Source organism: Prionailurus bengalensis, chromosome C1, assembly GCF_016509475.1.
Source record: "Prionailurus bengalensis isolate Pbe53 chromosome C1, Fcat_Pben_1.1_paternal_pri, whole genome shotgun sequence".
NCBI lineage: Eukaryota > Metazoa > Chordata > Mammalia > Carnivora > Felidae > Prionailurus > Prionailurus bengalensis.
Genome location: NC_057345.1, coordinates 208,388,115 through 208,404,481, shown reverse-complemented (window position 1 = coordinate 208,404,481; position 16,367 = coordinate 208,388,115). Strand labels below are relative to the sequence as shown.

The 16,367-nt window shown below is 47.3% G+C and overlaps 1 protein-coding gene across 2 annotated transcripts in view; it reads left to right on the top strand.

Annotated features, from left to right (window-relative positions):
* Positions 1 to 16,101, top strand: part of WDFY1 (WD repeat and FYVE domain containing 1) — a 46,366-nt gene extending 30,265 nt beyond the window's left edge. For both annotated transcript variants that reach the window (XM_043577981.1, XM_043577982.1), the window contains 7 exons: positions 397 to 509; positions 2,283 to 2,409; positions 3,395 to 3,500; positions 8,752 to 8,853; positions 10,582 to 10,712; positions 11,779 to 11,887; positions 12,718 to 16,101. In XM_043577981.1, the coding sequence (XP_043433916.1) occupies positions 397 to 509; positions 2,283 to 2,409; positions 3,395 to 3,500; positions 8,752 to 8,853; positions 10,582 to 10,712; positions 11,779 to 11,887; positions 12,718 to 12,777 (748 nt within the window). In that variant the 3' untranslated portion in view covers positions 12,778 to 16,101. The remainder of the gene's footprint in view (positions 1 to 396; positions 510 to 2,282; positions 2,410 to 3,394; positions 3,501 to 8,751; positions 8,854 to 10,581; positions 10,713 to 11,778; positions 11,888 to 12,717) is intronic.
* The last annotated feature ends 266 nt before the right edge of the window (positions 16,102 to 16,367 follow it).

Genomic DNA, 16,367 nt, shown 5'->3' with positions numbered 1-16,367 from the left:
TTTGTTCCAGTTCTTTCTTGCTGTTTTCATTATTGAGTGTTTTCCTTTTTGTACTTAATTACAGTTTGATTATGACTACTTGTTTTCATGTCTGTCTTCTCTGTCAGCTCTTATCTTTTTTTTTTTTTTTTTTCAATACCCTAGAGTATTGGCTGGAATAGTAACAGGTCCTCAGTGAATTCTTGTCAAATGAATATTAATTTTCCCAAGAATTCCACCTTGAAAAGCCTTTTTTTTTTTTTTTTTTTTTTTTTAAATATGTGTTGCCCGAATTTCAGTTGGGTATTTCTTTGTCTCATAGTTTTAGGCTTGTGCTTACTTCCTTAAAGGGCACATTGTTCAATTTTACAACTTTCGGATGGATTGTGTTATATATCCTTGACTGCTTCTCCACAGATATGATTATGATACTCAGTATGCTTTTGTTGGCGATTACTCTGGGCAGATCACCCTGCTGAAGCTTGAACAGAACTCCTGTTCAGTTATTACAACCCTCAAAGGACATGAAGGTAGGCTGTGTGATCACCCACGGGTTCTTCACCTAATCTGGGCATCCGGATTTAGTTCTCGGCCCTGGGGCTTCGTGAATGATCAGCTCCTATGACCTGTCGGTTCCGGTTTGATTAGCCAGCTGTGGGATATAGATCTAAAAGAGTGAAGGCTAACTGTAAGTAGGCTCTTGGGCTGGGTTCCGTGTCGTCAAAACCCTGTCCAGATGGTTCATGTGGATAATACTGTCTATTTTGTTTGTCTTTTTAAATTAAATTATTTTCAGAAGATCTTTTAAAATTCGTATAAATGGTAAGACCTTTGGAAGAATGTTGGGTTTTTTTGTTTTGTTTTTTTTTTTTTTTTTAATTTGTCAGTTTCTAGGACACTGAACAAGAGCTGGGAGACAATACAATTAGGAGAGATGTCTGGGCTGTTCTGCTTCTGCTTGGTTAGCGACGGAGGGGAAAGAATGGGTGGGATTTTATCATTTCTACAGTGTGGTGAGTTGGTCAGGCTCTAGGAAGAGTTCTAAAACTCACTTGGCCATTTTGGGTAACAAATTAGACACTCGAGCACCGTCTGGTTTTGATGGAAGAATGGGGGATCTGTTGAAAGAACTAATGATGAACTTACTTATGAAAATAGTGTTTTAGGTATCCTACGTTAAATACACTCTATACTCTGTGCTTTCTAGCGAATGTATTTGAGTGAAAATGAGTCTGTCAGATGGGGGATCTTGTAGAGCAAAGGGGGGTAAGTAAGTTAAAACGTATTCGGGCAGGAAGGCACAGCCCCTAAGGAAACCACTTGTGTTTATGACTAATGGTCTCATGGTCCCCAGGCTCCTGAGTGTTCTCTGGGTTGCTAAGGACAGACGGGGTTCTGGGGACTGCTTAGTAGTGTTTATAGCGAAGGACCATGTTTATCTGCTGTCAGGCCTCCAGTGAAGTGTACAGGGCACAGCATTAAATAGGGTCAGGAGTTATGCACAATTGTTCCCTGAAGCCAGTTTTGCAGAACGCTTCTTTTTTTCACTTAATGCTAAGTCTCTGTGAGAAACTAGTTTCCGTTGTTTGCTTTTGAATGGGACTTCATCGGTTTTCTCTATACCTGTCAGAAGCGTTAACTTGGGTGACTGGCTCGGTTTTATTAAGTTTGTTGACAACTTTTTCTAGGCAAGCAGTAATCAATAGAACCACCGAGAGAGAAATCTGTTGAAAGAGAAAACTGTAGAAAGATTTCTCAAGGGTATCAAATTTGTTAAGTTTAGCCAATATAGAAGGCATAATTGTGTGCAGACCATTTTGTTTTCTGAGACCCTTAATTTCCTTACACATATGCATCTTGAGGTAAGACACCTGCAAAGCCCCGGCAACCTGGAATAATCTAGATATTTATCTTCCCTAAGTTGACCACAGTAATCTTCACTGTCTTTTCTCATTGAATATTGTCCGCTTTTATTTTTTCCCCTCAAAAGCTTTTTCTGAACTAACCCTTCATAAATATGTATCTTTTTTTTTTTTTTTTTTTTGTACAGAACAAAGAAAAATTCCTTAAACATCTTTGTGTTCAAAGTAGTTTGATGTACAACTGCAGATCACTGTCTTGTAACTCTGGGTGATAGGTGTGCCGTGTCTTCTCCGTGACTCATGATAAAATGTTGAAGGCCCTTTCGCACAACAAAGATACGGTTTTACTCGGGGGCTCAGCTGGGCCTAGTTCGGTCTGGCTGTTGAACGTGTATATGCAGGTGCAGGGCTGTACTTCACCTCTCCTCTTTCTCACCGTAGGTAGCATCGCCTGCCTCTGGTGGGACCCTATTCAGCGGTTACTCTTCTCGGGAGCCTCTGACAACAGCATCATCATGTGGGACATCGGAGGAAGGAAAGGCCGCACCCTGCTGCTGCAGGGCCACCAGTGCGTGACTGTTGGTGGGGGTGGGGAAAGAATCTGAGTGTGGGGGAGGCGGGGCAGTATTAGTATTCTGATACTCTGTTTTCCAAACTCCCATCTGTGAAGGCAGCCATATGCTGGGGCTCACTCTGTCCACTTTTAACTTGGACTGCTTTTTTGTTAGCCCTGCGTGTCTGGTGTTATAGACGCCCCCCCCCCCAAAAAAAAAAAAGCCCAGAGTCGTCTTCCTTCTTTGTCCAAAGAGCACTTGCCACATGTCTGTCCCAAGGAGTCACCCTCTTGAAATATCTGCTTAGGGCACAGGTGGGTTAAGGACTGCGGGTGAGAACTTTGGCCGGGGAAGCTTGCACGGAATGCCATGCTAAGCCAGTCTGGAACTGGATGCCTAACCGGTTTGGTTATTCTGAAAAGTAATGTGCGGGTGTGGTTTGACACAGGCCCCGTCACCTGAGCCATGATGTCGCATTACTCAGGTTCTTGCCTTCTAGTGTTCAGAGGAAGAGGACACTGGCCTTTCCTTTCCTCGCTCTCGGGTAGGCTGTTGCTGTCCACTGTAAGCAGAGGCGGGTTGCACAGTAGCCGAGGAACAATCCTTCACACAAGTCTGTAGGTCAGGAGATTGTTTCCGGGTTGGGTTCCAGTAAGGGCGTCACCCCTTCTTGCTCTTCGTTATGAACAAGTAGGTGAATCTTGCACCCCCGAAAAGGAATGGACCACAGGGATTGGCCCAGAGGACTGTAGCCATCGTCTTCTCTGTGGCCTGCGATGCTGAATGACTGATTTGAAAGTAGTGTTTCTTTCGTGGAAACTCTGGTGCCGTATAGGAAGTTACAGAGTCATTACACATCATCTGACTAAAGTGTATGCCAGAGGCCACATTACCGTACCTGAAAGTGGCAAAATGCCGGTTGCTGGTTCCAACGAGGGGCGAGATTTGAGCCTGTGTTTTTCCACGTCGAGACAAGTGACCGATGTGTGTTGTTTGCAGTGACAGGGTGCAGTCCCTGTGTTACCTTCAGCTCACAAGGCAGCTCGTCTCCTGTTCGTCGGATGGCGGAATCGCAGTGTGGAACATGGACGTTAGCAGAGAGGAGGTAAGGGAACGAGCAAGACGAGGCTGATGTGGAAGGGCCCCCCCCTCCCCCCCCCCACAGGCTGGCTTCTTGGGTTCCCACCCTGCCGGCTGCCAGTGCCGACTAGCACAGCCCCGCTCTGCGCCCTCGTCCTCTTTGGTTGTCGCCTGACGGGCTCCCGCGTGTCGCTTTGCACTGCACCCCTGCCCGGTAGAGGGTTTCCACGGCGACCAGCACTGCCCGCAGACTGCACGAAGGCTGTTTTCAGCCTGGAGACGGTCCCCGGTGCCGCTGGGCGCGAAGTGGGCGCCACAGCGTCCCTGTCAGTGGATGCTGGGAGAGGGATGCAGCAAGGTGCTTTTCGTCTCCCTGGGGAAGTATGTCACTGTTCTCTGCTTTTATTTTCTACCGGGTGGTTTCCACGTAGTGTTGTTTTCAGCAGACCTGAGTTCTGATTGGTTTGCGCGGCTAACGAGTTGTGGGGCCTCGTTTAGAGGAGTGTCGTCGTTTCTCTGTTCACTCTTCCGTGAAGTAGAGTCATCCGATGACACCTTCTAAAGCCGCTTCTGGTTCTTTAGACGGATACTCTGTCTAAACAAACTCGCTGTCTTTTTTTTTTTTTAATTGAGAAATAGTCAATGTATATCACTGTATTAGCTTCAGGGGTACAGTGTAGTGATGCGGCATTCGCACATATCGGGAACGATCACCGCACTGAGTCCGGTTAGCATCCGCCACCGCAGTTGCAAATCTTTGTTTCTTGTGACGAGAACTTGCGCGAGTCACCCTGTCAGTGACTTCAAAGTACTCAGCGCGGTTTCAGCCTCCTGGCTGTACCTCAACTCCCCAGGACTTGCTTCTTTGACAACCTGGAAGTTGGTACCTTTTGACCCCCGTCACCCATCGCACCCTCTCTCCACCAGCTCCTCTGGCAACCGCCAGTCTGTCCTCTCACCTGTGGGCAACTCTGTCTTTTTTTTCTATTCTAAACAATGCTGCAGTGAACATTCATGACCTCGTCATTGTATGATTGTTCAGCTGTTTCGTTCAGACAAATTTCTGAAAGTTAGACCCTGCGGGACAGGAGATGTGTACGTTCTTAATGCTTTTTATGGATGTTGTCAGATGACTTCCAGGCAGGATTTCCATTCTCACGTCTGCCAGCGTGGGTATTACCTGTCTTTTCCAACCTGTGATGTAAGTAGCAGAAGAGCTGACTTTTTGTTGACTCAAAAGAGAAGATTTTAGAGTTGAGGGACCGAGGACTCCGTTTCAACTTCAGAAACATTTACTGAGCCCCTCGAGGGTGGCTCTGATGCCTGGAAACGAGGGCTTGCCGCTCCTGCATGGCACTGCCTACTGCGTGGTGTGAGGTCACGTGGTTTGCTCAGGGCGCTGTCCTGTATCCAGCGCGGAGGCCCGTGTGCTGGGCCCCGTTGGTTGGGATGCCACCGTGCCACCAGATTCTGCGCGTGACTTGTACCACACGTGCCACAGAAGACGTAATCCGGGGGGTTCAGTTTATTAAAAAAACAGTCACGATGTGACTCATTTCCAGACTTTACGGCTACCATGCTCTCGATGTCTTCTTGCCTGCAAGAAGCTTGTAATCTCCTGAAGGAAACAGACTATCCCCGTAAGTAATAAAACGGAGTTCATAACGTGAAGTAGTGATTGTCACCTTTTTTAGTAAACTTGTGAGACCAAACAGAAAATCTTAAGAGTCGGCAAAATATTTTGGTAAGGCTTAAGCTGACTTGTTATTAATTATCTATAACGTTGGCATAATATTACATACAGTTTTCCTTGCAAAGATTTATTTTAACTGTGTTTTCCAGTAGCTGCTCTCGCGGGCATCAAGAGCGAACACCTAGCATACTGCTCAATTTCCTGGACTCTTGGCCCGTTGTATTTCAGTCTTATTCTGAGCGCACAGACCAGAGGCTGTGTTCCCGGGGTCACGTGGGAGGGCGACGCCTGGGGCCAGTGCTGCCGGAGCGTCTTCTAAGAGCTCACCCACTTGGATTTCAGTCCACTATTCTCATCCTTGGCAAATTCTTTTAGAAAGAAGTAGTTAACAAAATGAAAACAGGATTCTCCCCTTCAAGGGTACACGGTTGTGGAGTTCATTTGTACGTCTAGGGAAAGAAAAGACATCGCCCAGGATGCTTCCTTTGTAGGCGCGTCTCTTTTCAGTCATTTGTGGAAGATTCCCCCGATCACATGCATGCTGGCGGGTTCCACGTCACGCTCTGCAAGCTTCTCTCTCTCAGTAGTTGACAGTGTTGGTGGGGAAGCAAATTGGGTCAGAAAGATGCATTGTTTTTAGTAGTGTCTCTGTCTCTTTTTTTTTTTTTTTTTTTTAAACCAGCTGAGTATAGTGCAAAGGGAAACAGCCCACAGATACAGAAGGTTCTGGCCCTGGAGTTAGGGTTTGTACAATTTATAAGTCTTCCTTAGGCAGGGGCACACAGAATTAGTCCCAGATTCTCTAGCCCCACGCTGCTTGGAATTTCTTACTGAGTCACTGGGAAATACTGATTGGGGCAGGCTGAAAGGAGATTTGCCCCCTTGCTAGCTCGTAATTAGTGGGGCTCCTTTTTGGAAGTTGACCTGCAATATAAACGAGTAAGTAATAATTAGAATGAACCCACTTCAAAAGAGAACCTTATTTTAAACTAGTAGATCGCAGGATGTTCAATATGGTGCACATTAGTACCATGCAGATTATTGCAACAGTTGGTAATAGCTGCGTCGGGGATTATTCTCGTTACGTCGCGCCTTTTGTGCAGCACAGGCAGATGGAACAGGATGTAAGGAAGAGCGAAACAGTGCTTGATTAGCGTTCTCTTCTGCTCTTCTCAGGAAAGAAAAAAAAATTCCCTTTAGAGAATAAGCACAGAACAGGATGGTTCCTGATAGCTTGGAGCATAGCACTGTATCCTATTAAAAGAAAGAAAGTTGCGGGTGCTTCTTACAACAAAACGCTCCAGAAAGCCTGTTTACTTCTGATTTTGTCTTTTGTGTGTCATCTGAAGTTTCGGAAAGCATACCTTTCTTCCCTGGAGCCCCTCTCCCCACCCCAGCTCAGTCAAGGAATGTTCTTTCCTAAGCCCCTAGACAGAATTGTATGTTCCTGAGGGTAAGGGCTCGGCTGGAGTGTGGCCACGCCCCAGAACCACGTGCGGAGAGCCTCACGTTCAAAGAGAGAAGACCCATTCGGGGATGCTGTGTCGAGTGCGGCGGGCGAGCTAGGGTGTCCTAGATGGCCAGCTATGCACTAGTCCCCTACGGCCGCTTTGCCCCCAGAGCCACGGTCTCTTTGCTCACACCGTGGCGGTGTCGCTGCTGCGTGTCTCCTCGGGTTGTGTTGAAAATCAGGTGGCGTCAGGCACAAGAATTACTTGGTGCCCCGCCCGGACTCCTGGGGCACTTGGGACGCCAGGCCCCATGCACATGCTTCCCACACGTGGACTCGCCCCCCTCCCCCACCTCAGGAGGCGGGTGCTCCTGCGGGGATATTGGATATTGCTGCTGTCAAGACATCCTGAGCTTTCTTCCACGGGTGTGTGGTGCCGCGTACGTCCCGGACCCGAGCCCAGGCAGCGGCACCTGCTTCCCCTCCCCGCGGACAGACATCGCCATGCCGTGGGTGGCATGACCCGCCGTGTCGCCCGTGTCCTCCCTCAGGGGCCTTGCTCCCGAGCAGTGTTCCCCAGCCACCGTACCCCCGCCCCCACTTCTGTTGATCACAGAAGCGGAAGAGGTAATTCTGCAGCAAGGCCGTCCTCCTTCCCACGTGGGTGCACATCTCTGTCACCCTTTTCTTCGCCTTCCCTTCTTTCCAGTATTTCTCCGGTTATCCAGAGAAACCTGTCTTCTGTCCGAGCCCACTTCGTGCTATTTGTGGTGCTCCCCACCCCCCAGAAAGTCCTTTGCAGAAGTTATTTCTCGCGACGTATCTAAAGTAAGAAACAGGAAAGCCCAAAGTCCTGAAGCAATAGGAAGCAAAAGAAGGATGCAGAGGCACTTGTTCTTGGCCCCCAGAAGTCCCGGCTTCGATCTTGGAGGCTCTCCGTCTTACTGACTGCTTTAGAAGGGTCGGTGGGGCCGGTGCAATGCGGGGTCCGCCATTCTCCCGTCATGGTCTCCTCTCACCAGGTGTATTTTTCTGGAGTGTGCACTTTCTTTTTTTTTTTTTTTTTTTTTTTTTTAATTTTTTTTTTTTCAACGTTTATTTATTTTTGGGACAGAGAGAGAGCATGAACGGGGGAGGGGCAGAGAGAGAGGGAGACACAGAATTGGAAACCGGCTCCAGGCTCTGAACCATCAGCCCAGAGCCTGACGCGGGGCTCGAACTCAGGGACCGCGAGATCGTGACCTGGCTGAAGTCGGACGCTTAACCGACCGCGCCACCCAGGCGCCCCATGGAGTGTGCACTTTCAAGATCAAGAAAGAATCATTTTTTCGCAGTCTTTGGCCTGACAGAAATTCGTGTTCTCTCCTCTTTGTATCGCACATATGTAATGACAAGTGATTGAGGTTCATAAATGGCTTTTAACAGTTTCATCCTGTAATCGGGTACAATCTAATGGTTTGTCTAGAGCAGTACTTTCTAAGTTCTGGTTAAAGTGACATCAAGACTGTTAATCATCCTGTTTTAATAAAAATTCATTGGGGACCTGCTCTGGGACAGGCTGTCCATACATCAGGACGAGTAAGAGCAGTGAATGACAGGCTCATGGGGAGAAACGAGACGTGCATATAGGATTACAGTCCAGAGAGCACGGTGCTGGGGCAGAGGTGTGCCGACGGTGCGTGTGCCTGCGGGAGGGTAGCCGCTCATGGGAGCGGCTGGCAAATCTGCCTGACAGGAGCTGCCCCCGGAAGATGTGACCCCACAAGACTTCCCAGGTGGTCATCCCCCAGATTCTGCAAGAGTGGGTTTTCGCTCAGTGGGATTTCGATATTCAGCAACTCTGGCACAGAAATCTACGAAGACATCCCTTAGGAGTTCCCAGTGAAAACTGAATTACCCCTTCCTGTCTACAGATTAAAAACCGGACAGTCCTGTAAACGTTGCCAAGATGATAAAGATTACTGAACGCAGGTGGTATTGAATATGGCAACCGCTATGATGTACTGAGGAATTTTTTTAAAATTCCTTGTTGGCCAGCACCAACAAGGTCTAGAACTGTTGTATCAGTAACCTGAGAAATCCTAGTCAACATGGAGATGCTCTAATGGTGGCTTTGACTTTCTCCTCCCCCAGGCTCCTCAGTGGTTAGAGAGCGATTCTTGTCAGAAATGCGAGCAGCCCTTTTTCTGGAACATAAAACAGATGTGGGACACAAAGACACTGGGGTTGAGACAGGTGAGTAGCCAACGCTGAGTTGTCGCTAGGTTAATCGTGCATCTTGTTATTTGCGGTATTAGTCCGTCATTTTGTTTGGAATCCCGCTTCTTCCTGTAAACGCTGCGAACCCCTGTGTTTTTGATATCACGGTCTCTGTGTAACTCACAGCGAGTGGGACCTTTCCTGGGGCCAGCTGTGCTGTCGCTTTATCCTGCGTTGGAAAATCAGGAATGCACAAGAAAACACTGAGTGCCTCTTGCAGCTACACGAGAGATCCTTCAGTCTAGGAGAATTGCTTGTTAACGTCAGCATCCCATGCGAGCCAGGCACAGAATTAGAATGAAGCAGGTCATATGACTGGAAGCCTTATGCTTCTGCGGTTTGTTAAAGACATGTGACAGTTTGGCCCTCGTTGGAATACTCCGACACTAGGAATTTAAATTAGTCATAAATTGTCCCATATAAGTGTACCCGAACATTTTTACTAAACATGTTTCTGGTACTTTTTTTTTTTTTCTAATTAAAGAAACATGTCCTGAATAGCCTATAGCTTTCTTTTTTTTTTTATTTTTATTTTTTTTTTAATTTTTTTTTTTCAACGTTTATTTATTTTGGGGACAGAGAGAGACAGAGCATGAACGGGGGAGGGGCAGAGAGAGAGGGAGACACAGAACCGGAAACAGGCTCCAGGCTCCGAGCCGTCAGCCCAGAGCCCGACGCGGGGCTCGAACTCCCGGACCGCGAGATCGCGACCTGGCTGAAGTCGGCCGCTCAACCGACTGCGCCACCCAGGCGCCCCCTGAATAGCCTATAGCTTTCAAAGATGCTCTTATCACTGAGTATTCATGTAATTCTAAAGTTCCACCAAAAAAAAGCATATTTCTACAGCAACCATGAAGGTAGTGCACAAAGATTGAATATGAATTTGTGCGGGTAAGTACAACAGAATGCTGATTTTATTTCTTAGCACCTCTATGAGGGACTGGCCTAAAGTTTGTGTGTATTAATGAACTTTCTTTAATTTTACTTAGAAAACTACGCTGCCGCAAGGTCTAATATGAGACTGGCAGGTAACACGGGTGATTTTAGCACCTGGATAACATTCTGATACTTTGAAATGGAATCTGATATTCCATCTTTGGCCTGTTTCCTACAACAGGTGTCTGGTGGTAACAAGTGCGTTGTAACTGATGGGGGAGATAACCCCTCCTTCTACAGGAAACGTGAAGACATTAATTTCCATCTTATGAATGGAGAGAGGAAAGGTACAGGTCACTAAACCTTTAGTAGGAAGAGAATATGTCGAAGTTAATAATAACTGGTCTGTTTTGCATGTTCTCGAGCCTTATTTCCAGAATCACAGTTTGGAAGATTAAAAGAAATAGTAAAACATATGATTACGGATATTTATTTCTTAATGAGGGCACGTTACCTTATTTCAAAGCTTTCCTCTGACTGACGTAGGAATAGATTTTGTTTTTCCTCCGACACCTCTAGTCGTTTAAGCTCCTAAACGAACTTGAAGTTGGTTTTAGTAATGTCGTTTGTTGACATCCAGACAGATGATATGACTGAATCGAAAGCTGTATTTGACCAGTAAAGCAAGGAGATTTGGAATTCCTTGACAAGTGTCGAGATTGGCCCGTCTACCCCGCTCCCATCCCCCTCCCCCGAAGGGAAACCGGGAGCCCCGAAGCGGAAGCAAACGTTAACCTCCTCCTTTTCCTCCTCCCGGTCCCCCCCAAGCATCACTGCAGGAAGTGCGGGCAGGCTGTCTGCGGCAAGTGCAGCAGCAAGCGCTCCAGCTACCCCGTCATGGGCTTCGAGTTCCAAGTCCGCGTGTGTGATTCCTGCTACGACTCCATCAAAGACGAGGAGTGAGTGTTCGCGTGTCTCTGTCTTACTGTGCACCTGCAGGGGGAAGCAGTCTGAGAGATGTTCGCCCCTTCCCAGCTCCGTGAAGAGTTTCTGAGGAAGCCCGTCGGCCCTCGCCCTACGGCCCTAGGCAGATTTCTCCCAAACACCGTGGGAGTTGAGCAGTTGAGCAGAGGGACGTTCTCGAGCCCCCGCACCACGCAGGGCGGTGCGCAGGGTCAAGGCCACGCACGCACTGATGCGGTGGCTGAGCCGGTCCATCCCGTGCTCCAAGCTTTGCTCTCCTGTGCTTGGAAATTTAATTTTCTTTCCCTTACCTTTGAATCATCTTAGAAAGTTCTAGACTGGCAAACCGTGGCAGAGCCCCAAGTTGAAAGGCGAGTGCAGCATTGCTGGGGTCAGTTCGTTCCCGAGGAGACTGAGGCTGCGGGCGCAGGGGCAGAGTGAGAGCCACCGCCCGAGGGCTGCTCCCGGTCGCAGAGAAGCTTCGACCCCTGCAGCCTCCCTGCCAGGGTCTTACCCACAGGACAGGATCTCATGCAGTGTAGTCCCTCTGCGTTATTTAAAAAAAAAATAATAAATTTTAACGTATATTCATTTTTGAGAGACGGTGACAGAGCGTGAGTGGGGGAGGGGGAAAGAGAGAGGGAGACACAGAGTCCGAAGCAGGCTCCAGGCTCCGAGCGGTCGGCACAGAGCCCCACGCGGGGCTTGAACCCACGCACCGTGAGATCCTGACCCGAGCTGAAGTCAGACGCCCAACCGAGGTGCCCCTAGTTCCTCTGCCGTTATTAAAAGTGCTTTTTTAGTGCCTAGGAATATATAAGCCTTCCCACTAAAACAATACATATCCATTATCTGGGGAGTTCTGCCAAACCTTCTATAGAACAGTCTTGCAGCTGATCGTGCCTTCTGTCATCCTTTAATTATAAACTTCACTGTAGGCACATTTTGAGGAGCAAATGTGGACACTATCATTGCGTTTCGTTTCCTTTATGTTGCTAAGAAGACGCTTCCCTTAGCTCTAGAAACAGCTGAGCTTTCAGTGGTCTCTTTTCTCTTGGTCAGTCGGACTTCTCTAGCAACCTTCCATGAAGGAAAGCATAACATTACCCACATGTCCATGGACGTTGCCAGGGGACTGATGGTGACCTGTGGGACCGACCGCATCGTAAAGGTAACCTGCCTGGTTGTCCCGACGAGCGTGTGCGTGCAGATGGCTCCGTGGTCGTGCCGTGGACGGAAGACTTCTAGTCCGTCCCATTTCTGGTCGGCCGGCTCGCCTTCCCTTTTTACAAGCAGCCATGCCACCTGCAGCCGGTTGAAAACCCTGAGTAACAAGTCGCGTGTTTGTGAGTCCCCAGGCCCTTGGTGGTGGCTCCTTCCGGTGGTGTTTCCCTGTACCACATCCATCCTCGGGGTAGCTGGTGGGGCCTGGCGCCCAGTGTGGCCATCTGCCCAGGGTTCCTGCCTCGCAGCTCCTCTGCGCCTTAGCCGACCCCTTAGCCGACCCCTTAGCCGACCCCTTAGCCGGTCGTCCTTCCCTTGCTGGTGGTCCTGGGATCCTGGACAGAAGGTTTCCTACTTGTAAGAAATAACCACACGTTGTTTCTTTCGATCCCTCGGTCACTGACACAGATACTAAAAGCTAGCGTTTTAGACTCAGTGCCGCTCTGGAGTTGTGAAATCATGACACGCTTTATCTCTTAATTCTTCAGAATAGGGGCTTTCCCCAGTCGGCTTTTTATTAAAAATGAAAATAAATGTCTAGCAAACATTGTGATGGAATCTTCAGGTGACAGGATAGCGCTTACAAGCTTTTTTCACATTTTAGTGAGCGGTTTGTGTGCTTTTGTCACTGTAGATCTTGAGAAGGTTTTATAGCAGAAGAACGAGAGAGTGAGTTCCTTTGACCCCTTTTCCAGTTTAACAGCCGTTTGCAGCGTGAGCTCTGCTTTCGGAGCCCGTGACGCGCACTGCCTCGCTGGCGTCTTCTCTCTCTTGCAGATTTGGGACATGACGCCTGTGGTGGGCTGCAGTCTGGCAACTGGGTTTTCTCCGTGTTGATCCGGGAGCCGGGCGAGGCCTGCACCTTCCCAGAGGCGCCCTTCACCAAATGCAGCCGTTCCCCATGGCGCCACCGTCCCCGTCACGGGAATGGCCAGTAGCCGCCAAAACGACAAAGCAACATTTTTTTAAAAAAGAAAAACACGTCACCTGTGTTTGGGGGCACTTGTGGCACGACCTGTGGGGACGAACATGGAAAAAGTTGGTCGTAGTTGTTCCCCAAAGAGAGGAGTGACCTCGGTAAGGCTCCCTCGTGAACAGGGAGCTGGTGTGTGCTGAAGGAGCGACTGGGCAAATGCGAGTTTCAGAGGAAAAACTATTGAACAAAAGAGCGCCAATGCTTAGAACTTTGTTAAAGCAGTTCCGGGTGCAAGCCCCCTTCCGTCAGACTCGCGGGCCCTCCGCGGGCTTCGGTGGCTCTGTCGGCTCCGGTGGCTCTGTCGTCAGAGCAGGGAGCAGGGGGAGGAGAACATGCTCTCTCCGTCTTGAGGGGCGCAGCAGGAGCTCAAGAGCCCAGAGGGCCCCTCCTTCCTTACTGTCCGCGTGGGAGGATCCTGTGCACTTAGTTCTGGACAAACTTCTGACGGATCCCTGTTCTGGGCAGGTAGGGCCGTTATCTGCCCTCGGTGTTTGGCACATTCGTTGCTTCCTCTTCCCAGACCGTACGCCACGGCCAACCTTCACGGTTGTTACTAAGCGAGCTGTAAAATTTCTAGATTAACCCGGGCAGCCCACCTTCTTCCCTTTCCCCCAGACGTGCTCTGAGGACAAAATGTATTTATGGTGCTGTTAACGTGGGAGTCACACGAGCCGCCTGACTCCCTCACTACAGTCAGAAACGACCAATGGAAAATGGAAAACCCCACCCAGCTACCAGCATGACTGTGAAGGGAAGTGATCGTTCTGTTCCACGGAACGGCGCAGTCCTCCGAAAAGACACATGCCTTCGGTTTGTAGTTCCAAGATGAGCCCCTGTGATATTGTGGCAATTTGATATACACCGCAGAAAAGAACTCCAGAGCTTTTTAAACTGTGTTGACTCTTTGCTGTGAGGAATATCGTTAATATTTCCTAGAAGGGAATGGGCAACCCAGAGCAGCAACTGTTCACCAGGTCCTGCACAGTCATTCCTACCTTGTAAATCACGTTCATGACAACCAGCGAATTCTCTCGTGTCAAATGGCATTTTAAAAGTTTGTGGCCACTTAGTACCGGGATGGGGAAGCGGTGGGGAAGGGGGAGGCTGTCTTTTAATATTCCAGTATTTATTTCTTGGACTGTTTGTTTTTACAGTAGTACACGTACCTGTTCAGGTCTGTGCAAGTGAGTGGAGAGAGGCCCACTCTTCTGAAAGACAGATTTGAAAGTAGAGAGCAACAGTGTTTTTGTTAGTCTTACTGGTGGATACTGATAAAAACTACTGCGTCACTGTGTTGGGATCATATCAAGACAGCGTGGTTGTTCTGAGCGATACCACGAAGGGACTAAATCTGTTTTTTCACAACGGCCGAGAGGGACTATAATGTTTAAGGCAGGCAGTTAAACTAAGATATCTTAATGGCCAAGTGACGCAAATAATAAGGAAAGGATTCTAGAATGATCTAGAATGATCTGCATTAAAAATTGACTTGCCTTCAGAAATACGACTGAAGGATTTTGTTGCTCCTTATAATTTTTGTGTTATATCACCTTTAATAACATTTCTTAAGCTCTTTACAAAACATATGATACACAGCCTGGAAGAAAGCTTGAGGGGTGGGATCTTAAAGGGCAGCATTGAATGTTAGATTTCGTTCAGTTAATGGTCCAGCTCGTACAAAGGTGCTATCCTGGGGATTTCATGAAGTCCTGAAAGGAAAATAGTATATGATCTGTTTCTGGCCGTGTTAAAGAGTACTGAGCTGTGGTTCTGTTTGCCTTTAACTTCTGTCCAATGTGATTTTTATCGTGTCCATGGTAGACGGCACAATATCACGCCGTAGCTTTCAGCCTTTTTTTTTTTTTTACTGTAAAAAATTCTTAATGGAAAACCCAGTGTTCTATAGAGAATATAAGGTTGTGAGAGCACCTGCTAAGGGGTTAAGCTAATAAACACCAAGGAGGAAAGGCATATATAACAAAGAACTAGAGAGGGGTATCCAGAAAAGGAAGGAATGTTTCGATTGACTTCTGTCTCCATCAGAGCCTGTTAATCACTTTTCTTTTTAAAAACACACATGGCAGGCTTGTCTTGTCTCTACTACTTACTAGGGAGCAAATGGGGTAATATTTTTATAGAGGTGGGCAAAAATTATTTTCTCAATTCTGCTGACTGGGCACATAAGGAAAATACCGCTAGACTTCTAGTTATTGCCTTATTTTGACTGCGTTGCTCTTAAACAGGTCATTTAAAATAGTTCTTCAAGTAACAGTTTATGGTTTTTCCATTCCTGAATATTCACGCTAATTTCTACAAATAGGGATTAAAAAGTACAGAATGTTAGAGAAAATCCTCACGTTTAGATCTAGTTATGTATGTGATAAGGAAATGTCAATTCTTCATTCTAGATGTGTTCTAAAATTGCCCTTTTTAACGCAAATGATAGAAACACCGGCGTAGCATTAGCCGGAAACGTTATTCAGTACGCTGTAAATCTCTGTTTACTATGTCCTGCTTCTGTCCTGCTGCCTGGAGGATGTAAACAAAAAATAGTGCTCTCGAATGCGTCACTTGGTTCTCTCCCTAAAGAATTCAGTTTGCTAGTACCTACATTTTTCAACTGTTGAAACTGGCCTGAATATGTAATAAATACCATAGTGACTCAGACCCAAGGAAATATTTTCTTAAATGAGTTTTCATTAAATTACTTTCTACTTCCGTTACTGGATCTGGTGTCTCCTAAAATGTAAGGAACCAGTTACTATTCATGATAAAGCATCTGCTCATTATCAGTGTGAGGTTTAACAAATAAGTAATACATGCTGTCTTTATTCGAGTGTCTATTGCTTAATTGTTAATTGTGAGCAGATTATTTGAATGCCTACTCTATTTTCTGTAGTTTACTATACAGTAACTCTTTGAGTAAATTGAGGTTTAATCGTGCAACAAATTTATATTAGAATACAATTTAAAGTGTTTTACTCTATAGCCTTTTTGACTGGGGAAGCAAAGGGCAATGTTGATTAGTACATTTTGTCTTGTACTAGCTACGTTTCTCTAAGACATGGTGCCCTGTGTGTCCCAGAGAGTTAGAAAACTTTGTCCTTTGCTCCTGTTTGTGGGTTCTGTTTTTTTGTGTTATTTTTGAGAATAGGCATACACAATAAAATGTTCCTTGCTTGTTACCCTGTTGCTTAATTTAGCTTTTGTTACAGTTGATCTGGACATAGGGCAATAATGCTACTTACTAGCACACTGCGCGCGCGCGCGCGCGCGCGGGGAGCTCTGTCTACGTTACGCTCTTTGATCTGCCAACATTCCCGAAGGGCGTTATCATCCCTGCTTTACAGATGAGGAAACCGAGAAGATCCTGTCTGTCTGTCTGACTCGAAAGCACCTGCCTTCTCCATACCGCGTGCTCTGATGTGCTAGCGTGTGACGAGTGTGTCAG